The sequence below is a fragment of the Oncorhynchus tshawytscha genome, linkage group LG10 (assembly GCF_018296145.1).
Source record: "Oncorhynchus tshawytscha isolate Ot180627B linkage group LG10, Otsh_v2.0, whole genome shotgun sequence".
NCBI lineage: Eukaryota > Metazoa > Chordata > Actinopteri > Salmoniformes > Salmonidae > Oncorhynchus > Oncorhynchus tshawytscha.
In genome coordinates, this window is record NC_056438.1 from 2,067,313 (window position 1) to 2,078,474 (window position 11,162).

At 44.7% G+C, this 11,162-nt stretch overlaps 1 protein-coding gene across 1 annotated transcript in view; it reads left to right on the forward strand.

The window, feature by feature from the left end:
• Nucleotides 1-10,527, forward strand: part of ddx58 (DEAD (Asp-Glu-Ala-Asp) box polypeptide 58) — a 54,164-nt gene extending 43,637 nt beyond the window's left edge. Inside the window, 11 exon segments of the mRNA XM_042327984.1 lie at nt 2,248-2,383; nt 2,695-2,730; nt 2,733-2,842; nt 3,478-3,577; nt 3,687-3,860; nt 4,688-4,836; nt 5,160-5,306; nt 6,623-6,695; nt 6,771-6,856; nt 8,357-8,498; nt 9,902-10,527. Of these exon segments, the coding sequence (XP_042183918.1) occupies nt 2,248-2,383; nt 2,695-2,730; nt 2,733-2,842; nt 3,478-3,577; nt 3,687-3,860; nt 4,688-4,836; nt 5,160-5,306; nt 6,623-6,695; nt 6,771-6,856; nt 8,357-8,498; nt 9,902-9,918 (1,170 nt within the window). The 3' untranslated portion in view covers nt 9,919-10,527.
• Nucleotides 10,528-11,162: the final 635 nt, after the last annotated feature.

Genomic DNA, 11,162 nt, shown 5'->3' on the forward strand with positions numbered 1-11,162 from the left:
ACTATACACTATACACTACACACTATACACTACACACTACACACAATACACTACACACTATACACTACACCCTACACCTCTAGACACTATACACTACACCCTACACCTCTAGACACTACACCCTACACCTCTAGACACTATACACTACACCCTACACCTCTAGACACTATACACTACACCTCTAGACACTATACACTACACCCTACACCTCTATACACTACACCCTACACCTCTAGACACTACACCCTACACCTCTAGACACTACACCCTACACCTCTAGACACTATACACTACACCCTACACCTCTAGACACTACACCCTACACCTCTAGACACTATACACTACACCCTACACCTCTAGACACTATACACTATACACTACACCCTACAGCTCTACACACTATACAATACACCCTACACCTCTAGACACTACACCCTACACCTCTAGACACTATACACTACACCTCTATACACTATACACTACACCCTACACCTCTAGACACTATACACTACACCCTACACCTCTAGACACTATACACTACACCCTACACCTCTACACACTATACACTACACCCTACACCTCTAGACACTACACCCTACACCTCTAGACACTATACACTATACACTACACCCTACACCTCTAGACACTACACCCTACACCTCTAGACACTATACACTATACCCTACACCTCTAGACACTATACACTACACCCTACACCTCTATACACTACACCCTACACCTCTAGACACTACACCCTACACCTCTAGACACTACACCCTACACCTCTAGACACTATACACTATACCCTACACCTCTAGACACTACACCCTACACCTCTAGACACTATACACTATACCCTACACCTCTAGACACTATACACTACACCCTACACCTCTATACACTACACCCTACACCTCTACACACTACACCCTACACCTCTAGACACTATACACTATACCCTACACCTCTAGACACTATACACTATACCCTACACCTCTAGACACTACACCCTACACCTCTAGACACTATACACTATACCCTACACCTCTAGACACTATACACTATACCCTACACCTCTAGACACTATACACTACACCCTACACCTCTAGACACTACACCTCTATACACTACATACTACACCCTACACCTCTAGACACTACACCCTACACCTCTAGACACTACACCCTACACCTCTAGACACTATACACTACACCTCTAGACACTGTACACTACACCCTACACCTCTAGACACTACACCCTACACCTCTATACACTATACACTACACCCTACACCTCTATACACTATACACTACACACTAAACAACTGGAATGTAAATACACAAAAAGAAATGGACACCTCTATCACTCACCCTACACCTCTAGACACTATACACTCACCTCTAGACACTGTCTGTCTGTCTGTCTGTCTGTCACTGTCTGTCTGACACTGTACTGTCTGTCTAGACACTCTGTCTAGACACTATCACTACACCTCTGTCACTGTCTGTCACCCTACACCTCTGTCTGTCTATACACTATACACTACACCTAAACAACTGTGTAAATACCAAAAAGAAATGGACTCATCATCCCACCTCTCTCTCTCTGTCTGTCTGTCTGTCTGTCTGTCTGTCTGTCTGTCTGTCTGTCTGTCTGTCTGTCTGTCTGTCTGTCTGTCTGTCTGTCTGTCTGTCTCTCTCTCTCTCTCTCTCTCTCTCTCTGTCTGTCTGTCTGTCTGTCTGTCTGTCTGTCTGTCTCTCTGTCTCTGTCTCTCTCTTCTGTCTCTCTCTCTCTCTCTCTCTCTCTCTGTCTCTCTCTCTCTTTCTGTCTCTCTCTCTCTCTCTGTCTGTCTGTCTGTCTGTCTGTCTCTCTCTCTCTCTGTACCTCTCTCTCTCTCTCTCCCTCTCCGTACCTCTCTCCCTCTCCCCTCTCCGTACCTCTCTCTCCCTCTCTCCCTCTCTGTACCTCTCTCCCTCTCCCTCCCTCTCTCCCTCTCTGTACCTCTCTCCCTCTCTCTCCCTCTCCGTACCTCTCTCTCCCCTCTCCCCTCTCCGTACCTCTCTCTCTCCCTCTCTCCTCTCTCTCCTCTCCGTCCTCTCTCTCTCCCTCTCTCCTTCTCTCCTCTCTCCCTCTCTCTCCCTCTCCGTACCTCTCTCCCTCTCTCCCTCTCCGTACCTCTCTCTCTCTCTCCCTCTCCGTACCTCTCTCTCTCTCTCCCTCTCCGTACCTCCCTCCATCACCCTGTAGAAGTACAACGATGCGTTGATCATCAACGAGGATGCCAGGACTAAGGATGCGCTAGAGTACCTGTCATCTTTCATACAGCAGGTGAAGAACGCAGGTCACGACAAGACGGAGAGACAACTCACCGCTTACTTCGATGGTAGGGTCACCGTCACAACCAGAAGGATGTTCCTGGCCCGTTCTGTTCATTCTAGTTCAGTGGGCCAACCGACTGGGTTATATTATGAAGCTTCTACAGCCATGGTTCAGATCATTCACAGTCAGTGAATTACAGTTTCATTTCAGTTAAAATTTCAACTAAAAAAAGCCAACGTAGTGGCCGTTTTGAAGCAGAAAAACACTGGTCTGTTTTTTTTTTTTTTTTTTTTTCCCTGCCCTTTTAGGGGTCCTTCTTTTCCAATGAGCTTCTCTTACTTGGTAAATACGGTGTCCGTTCTCTCTTTCCTTCAGGTCAGCAGGGTGTACTGCGGGGTTTGTCCAGCGGGGGCAGAAGGAGAATCCTAAATTAGACATGTTACAATACATCCTCGAGGAACAGTATCGACAGAATGATGAGACCAAGTCTGTGCTGTTCGTTAGGACACGGGCCCTCGCAGACGTAAGGGTGTGTGTGTGTGTGTGTGTGTGTGTGTGTGTGTGTATTTATATGTGTATATAATATATGTGTATGTATGTTTGTGTATTTATATATATATATAAATAATATATGTGTATGTATACATATATATAATATGTGTATATATGTTTGTGTATTTATATATATATATATATATATATATATATATAATATGTGTATATATATATATGTGTATGTATGTTTGTGTATATATATATAATATATGTGTATATATGTTTGTGTATTTATATATATATATATATATATATATATAATATGTGTATATATATATATGTGTATGTATGTTTGTGTATATATATAATATATGTGTATATATATGTGTGTATGTTTGTGGCACTCAGTTTTTTTCTTTTCAATCCAGTTATGTTGTGTGATGTGTGTCGGTGTCAGTGGAGGCTGGTGAGGGGAGGACGGCTCATTATATGGCCAGAACGGAGCCATTGGAATGGCATCAAAACCATGGAAACCATGGAAACCATGTGTTTGATGTATTTGATACCGTTCCACTGATACCACTCCAATCATTACCACGAGCCCGTCCTCCCCAATTAAGGTGCCACCAACCCCCTGTGGTCTGTGTGTCTCCTCGTGACTAGGCCTTGAAGAGCTGGATGGAGGAGTCTGACTCTCTGAAGTTCCTGAAACCAGGAGTACTGATTGGGAGAGGACGCAAGTCCAGCCAGCTGACTGGCTCAGGTACGTGTTCCTCTGTCTTTTCAAGCTGACCGTCTCAGGTGTTCCTCTCCCAGTTTTTTTATTTATTTGAATCCAATGGATTTGAATGAGCTTTATTGTTCCCCTCCAGGCATGACGCTGAACTCTAAGAAAGGTGTGCTGGATTCCTTTAAGAGTTTTGACAATCAAAGCAAGATCCTGATCGCTACTTCGGTGGCCGACGAGGGCATCGATATCCCACAATGCAACCTGGTATTGATGTACGAATACGTTGGCAATGTGGTCAAGATGGTCCAAGTCAGAGGTAATCAATCAATGCATCAATCAATTACTCAGCTAGTCAGTCAATCAGAGTCAGTAAGCTGGCCATTCAGTCAGTCAGTAAATTAATCAATCAACCAGTCAGTCAATTAACCAGTCAGCCAGTCAGTCAATCAACCAGTCAGTCAATCAACCAGTCAGCCAGTCAGTCAATCAACCAGTCAGCCAGCCAGTCAATCAACCAGTCAGCCAGCCAGTCAATCAACCAGCTAGCCAGCCATTCAATCAACCAGTCAGCCAGCCAGTCAGCCAGTTAATCAAACAGTCAGCCAGCCAGTCAGTCAGTTAATCAACCAGCCAGCCAGTCAGTCAGTTAATCAACCAGTCAGTCAATCAACCAGCCAGCCAGTCAATCAACCAGTCAGCCAGCCAGTCAATCAGCCAGTCAGTCAATCAACCAGTCAGCCAGTCAGTCAATCAACCAACCAGTCAATCAGCCAGTCAGTCAATCAACCAGTCAGCCAGTCAATCAGCCAGTCAGTCAATCAACCAGTCAGCCAGTCAATCAGCCAGTCAGTCAATCAACCAGTCAGCCAGTCAATCAGCCAGTCAGTCAATCAATCAGCCAGTCAGTCAATCAACCAGTCAGCCAGTCAATCAACCAGTCAGCCAGTCAGTCAATGAGCCAGTCAGTCAATCAACCAGCCATTCAGTCAATCAACCAGTCCAGCAACCAGTCAGCCATTCAATCAACCAGTCAGCCAGTCAGTCAGTCATGTTATAACAATGTGTTCCAGGGCAGTATACTGGTGATATGATGTTATAATGTGTGTGTGTGTGTGTGTGTGTGTGTGTGTGTGTGTGTGTCAGGCCGCGGCAGGGCCCAGGGCAGCAAGTGTATCTTGGTGTCTGATAAAAAGGACAGGATTGATAAAGAGAAACATAACATGGAGAAGGAGAAGATTGTAGAGAGGGCCATCAGGAACCTACAGGACACACCTACTGAGATGCTCCGCAAGGTGGGCACACACACACACACACACACACAGTTACACACACCTACACACACACAGTTACACACACACACACACACACACACAGACACACACACACACACACACAGTTACACACACACACACACACACAGTTACACACACACACACAGTTACACACACACACACACACACACACACACACACACACACACAGTCCCTGAGATACAAATGTTTCAAGGTGTGTGTGTGTGTCCGTCCCGGTGTGTGTGTGTCCGTCCCGGTGTGTGTGTGTCCGTTCCGGTGTGTGTGTGTCCGATCCGGTGTGTGTGTGTCCGTCCCGGTGCCAGATGGAGGTGTTTCAGCGTGGGGACAAGGTGTGTCGTGACATGGTGAAGATGGTACCAGAGAGACCCCGGACTGAAGGCAGCTACCAGCTCCTCTGCTCCAAGTGTAAAAAACACAGCTGTTACACAGACGACATCAGAGTACTGCAGGTAGGTAGACACACACACACACAGACACACACACACACACACACACACACACACACACACACACACACACACACACACACACACACACACACACACACACACACACACACACACAGACACACACACACACACACACACACACACACACACACACACACACACACACACACACACACACACACACAGACACACACACACACACACACACACACACACACACACACACACACAAAACACACACACCACACAGACACACACACACACACACACACACACAGACACACACAGGTGCTTTGTGTCAAGAACAGTGCTGGCACACACACACACACACACACACACACAGACACACACACATTCACACACACACACAGAGACACACACACATACACACACACACAGACACACATTAGACACACACATGCAGACACACACAGAAACACACACACACAGACACACACACATACACACACACACACAGAGACACACACATATTACACACACACACAGACACACAGACACACACACGCACACACACACAGAGACACACACACATACACACACACACAGACACACAGACACACACACACAGATTTCTCAAATTGAGACGTGGATTGTGTATGTGTGTCATTCAGAGGGTGAATGGGCAGGACAAAATATTGAAGTGCTTTTGGAACGGAGTAGGATAGTAGGTGCCAGGTGCACCGGTTTGTGTCAAGAACTGCAACGCTGCTGGCTGTTTCATGCTCAACAGTGTCACCACCCAACGGACATCCAGCTAACTGGACACAACTGTGGGAAGCGTTGGAGTCAACATGGGCCAGCACACTTTCCAAGCCCTGACGAATTGAGGCTGTTCTGAGGGCAATGGGGGAGGGTGCTGTTCAATATTAGAAAGATGTTCCTAATGTTTTGAGGGTGCTGTTCAATATTAGAAAGGTGTTCCTAATGTTTTGAAGGTGCTGTTCAATATTAGAAAGGTGTTCCTAATGTTTTGAAGGTGCTATTCAATATTAGAAAGGTGTTCCTAATGTTTTGAGGGTGCTATTCAATATTAGAAAGGTGTTCCTAATGTTTTGAGAGTGCTATTCAATATTAGAAAGATGTTCCTAATGTTTTGAGAGTGCTGTTCAATATTAGAAAGATGTTCCTAATGTTTTGAGGGTGCTGTTCAATATTAGAAAGTTGTTCCTAATGTTTTGTAAACTCACTGTGTAGAGTTCTGTTCTCTCTCTCTCCCCTCTCTCCCCCTTTCTCTCTCCCTCTCCACTCCCCTCCCCTCTCTCCCCCTCTCTCCCTCTCCCCTGCCATCTCTCCAGGATTCTCACCACATCGTTTTGGACCCCACTCTGTTCTCTCGAGCTCGAACAGAACCTCACCCTAAACCCAAAGGTGTGTTTATATCAGAGGGGTTAAAAACACTAGTCTGTCTTTTCTAGATGAACAACGTAGTATCTCCTTCTACAGGTTTCATGGGGCTGGTGAAGACCAGGAAGCTGTTCTGTCACTGTGGACTGGACTGGGGCATAGTGGCGTCATACCTGACCATACAGGTAAACACTAGACTGGCCTGGGGCATAGTGGCCTCATACCTGACCATACAGGTAAACACTAGACTGGCCTGGGGCATAGTGGCCTCATACCTGACCATACAGGTAAACACTAGACTGGACTGGGGCATAGTGGCCTCATACCTGACCATACAGGTAAACACTAGACTGGACTGGGGCATAGTGGCCTCATACCTGACCATACAGGTAAACACTAGACTGGACTGGGGCACTCGGGTAAACATAGTGGCCTCATACCTGACCATACAGGTAAACACTAGACTGGACTGGGGCATAGTGGCCTCATACCTGACCATACAGGTAAACACTAGACTGGACTGGGGCATAGTGGCCTCATACCTGACCATACAGGTAAACACTAGACTGGACTGGACTGGGGCATAGTGGCCTCATACCTGACCATACAGGTAAACACTAGACTGGACTGGGGCATAGTGGCGTCATACCTGACCATACAGGTAAACACTAGACTGGACTGGGGCATAGTGGCCTCATACCTGACCATACAGGTAACCACTAGACTGGACTGGGGCATAGTGGCCTCATACCTGACCATACAGGTAAACACTAGACTGGAATGGACTCGGGGCATAGTGGCCTCATACCTGACCATACAGGTAAACACTAGACTGGACTGGGGCATAGTGGCCTCATACCTGACCATACAGGTAAACACTAGACTGGACTGGGGCATAGTGGCCTCATACCTGACCATACAGGTAAACACTAGACTGGACTGGACTCGGGCATAGTGGCCTCATACCTGACCATACAGGTAAACACTAGACTGGACTGGGGCATAGTGGCCTCATACCTGACCATACAGGTAAACACTAGACTGGACTGGGGCATAGTGGCCTCATACCTGACCATACAGGTAAACACTAGACTGGACTGGGGCATAGTGGCCTCATACCTGACCATACAGGTAAACACTAGACTGGACTGGGGCATAGTGGCGTCATACCTGACCATACAGGTAAACACTAGACTGGACTGGGGCATAGTGGCCTCATACCTGACCATACAGTTAAACACTAGACTGGACTGGGGCATAGTGGCCTCATACCTGACCATACAGGTAAACACTAGACTGGACTGGACTGGACTGGGGCATAGTGGCCTCATACCTGACCATACAGGTAAACACTAGACTGGACTGGGGCATAGTGGCCTCATACCTGACCATACAGGTAACCACTAGACTGGACTGGGGCATAGTGGCCTCATACCTGACCATACAGGTAAACACTAGACTGGAATGGACTCGGGCATAGTGGCCTCATACCTGACCATACAGGTAAACACTAGACTGGAATGGACTCGGGCATAGTGGCCTCATACCTGACCATACAGGTAAACACTAGACTGGAATGGACTCGGGCATAGTGGCCTCATACCTGACCATACAGGTAAACACTAGACTGGACTTAATTGATTTGCCGTTGTAGTGTGTTAATCTTTAAATGGTTTGTCTCCCAGAATCTGCCTGTGTTAAAGATAGAGAGCTTTGTGGTGAAGAACTGTGTTACCGAGCAACAGAGGTACTACAGAAAATGGAGAGACGTGACCTTTTCCATGAAGACCTTTGAACTTACAGACATAGCTGATAGCTGGAATCCATGTGAGTCTCTCTCTCTCCGTCTGTCTTCTCTCTCCCCTCTCTCTCTGTCATCTCTCTCTCAATCTCCCCCTTTCTCTCCCCCTCTCTGTCGCTCTCTCTTTATGTGTGTGTGTGTGTGTGTGTGTGTTGTCGTGTCTTTACTATGGAATAAATTATTTGACATGCTATTTTATAAAATCAATTCTCTGCAATTAATATTACCTGATTAAACTAATGATTTAAATGTAATGTAAGGAAGTTGGGGCACCACGGAAGAATCTTTATAGAGCTGTTGTCTTCTCTTAAAGACCTGGTAAAATGTTTATATTAATAGCAGTCCAGCAGAGATCTCCCTTGTCCTTTGAAGAATATTTCTGGGTGATACATTGTAGTGTGTCGTCGAATGGATATGTTGTAGTACCCTGTCGTCGTGTGGTAGAATGGATATGTTGTAGTACCCCGTCGTCGTGTGGTAGAATGGATATGTTGTAGTACCATCGTCGTGTGGTAGAATGGATACGTTGTAGTACCCTGTCATCCTGTGGTAGAATGGATATGTTGTAGTACCCTGTCTTTCTGAAGAGATTGTCCATCCTGTCCTAGCCCACGTTTACAGCTGCTGCTGCTGCTAACTCAACGGCTAGGATGTATCACTTCTTTAGTGGATAAGAGTTCAAAGTTCATACCAAGTTGCCAAACTATAAGCTCATGCTATATTCTGGCTGGTGTAATCAAATTCATCCTTCCAGCGTGGCGATCGTCGCCTCCACGTTGAAATTCGGCCTTCTAAACGTATGGACATCCGTCCTCACGTCATCGGGAACACAAGGTTCATTTCATTAGGTTGCAGTCGTTCAACCAGAGCTCACGCTGAGGTTGGCTTAGTTCGCCGTGAATTGGGTCACGGGGGCTCTTATAGACATGTAGAAAAGGGGTTGGTTCATCCTTTCCAACCAATGCCTATGCATGTGGGCGTGGCCACTGAGTGAGCATATTTTACTTATGAAAACAAACCTCTCATTTTAAAAACTAAAATTACATTTAATCTTTTCACAAATAGTTTCATATTTAAACATTTCAATTGCACAACAATTCCATGTGAATCTGATAACTAGAATGTGTAGACTTTCCAAGATACAGTTTATGTCGTCCTGTCATCAGTAATAATGTCTCAGACGACAACTGATCTGACATATTCTTTAAGTACCAACAGACACTTTCAACTGCTTGGATTACTGAAATACTGTTCCATTCCCCAACCTTTTCATGTTACCATACTCTCTCTATGTTAACAAAGGGCTTTTCCCGAGAGTCCTGTAGAGTAGAGAGAGAAAAGGGGGGAAAGATATTTATGGGGGTTATCAACCTCACCAACAGGACAACGTCATGACAGTGTGTTGTAATATTGCTTTGTTTCTTTCTAGTGCTTGAAGACCAGTAAGCAGCTGTCAATCTGGAAAGGAGGAGCCATGAAGAGAGAGAGAGAGAGAGAAGAGAGAGGCATTGGTCATTACCAAGCCCTGCAATGCCAGGAGCCTCAGGACCAGAACATCCAATCCAATCAGATCAAAACAAATTACAACACAGTCAAAACAAAACAACATTGCTTATTGGGAAACACAAGCACAAACACAAAGCAAAATGCAGTGCTATCTGGCCCTAAATCAACAGTACACTGTGGCTAACTATATGACTATGGTTACTGATCAAAACCTTAGAAAAACCTTAACAAAGTACAGGCTCAGTGAGAACAGCCTTGCCATTGAGATGGGTAGACACAGGAAAACCTGGCACCCTGTAGAAGAAAGATCTGATAAAAACATCCTGTTTGGGGGAAGATGCAGAGAGCTGTGGGTTGTACACATGTTATTATTCAATGTGTGGACCCTTGATTATTGTTGTTACTGTTTGTCCCCTGGACAATACTGATTATTATTATTATTAATTATGTCAGTGTATTAAATGAATCACCTAATTTCCAAAGTATAGCGTTTGGCAATATGCACATTGTACATTGTTACATCATGCCAATAAAGCAAATTGATTGAGAGAGAGAGAGAGATGTACACAGAGAGATAGTGTTTAACATAAGTTTTTTTAAATTATATATATATATTTTTTTGTGACTACATCATCTCTGTAACCCACATATACATATTGACTCAGAGGTGTGAATACTTATGTTAATTAGATATCTGTATTTAATTTGCAATACTTTTGGAACAATTTCTAAAAAACATGTTTTCACATTATCATTATGGGGTATTGTGATGTCATTATGGGGTATTGTGATGTCATTATGGGGTATTGTGATGTCATTATGGGGTATTGTGATGTCATTATGGGGTAATTTACATTCATCTGAGTCACAACAATAGACAAACACAGTGTGCTTAAACTAATAACACACAAATTATTGTATTTTTTCTGGTCTATATTGAATACATCATTTAAACATTCACAGTGTAGGTTGGATAAAGTATGTGAACCCCTGGGCTAATTACTTCTGCAAAAGCTAATTGGAGTCCAATCAATGAGACGAGACTGGAGATGTTGGTTAGAGCTGCACTGCCCTGTCGTGTCTCTGACTTATCATTAAATGCGAAGACTGTTATTTTTATCAAATCAATTCTCTGTAATTATTATTACGTGATTAAACTAATCATGTAAATTTAATTAACTAGG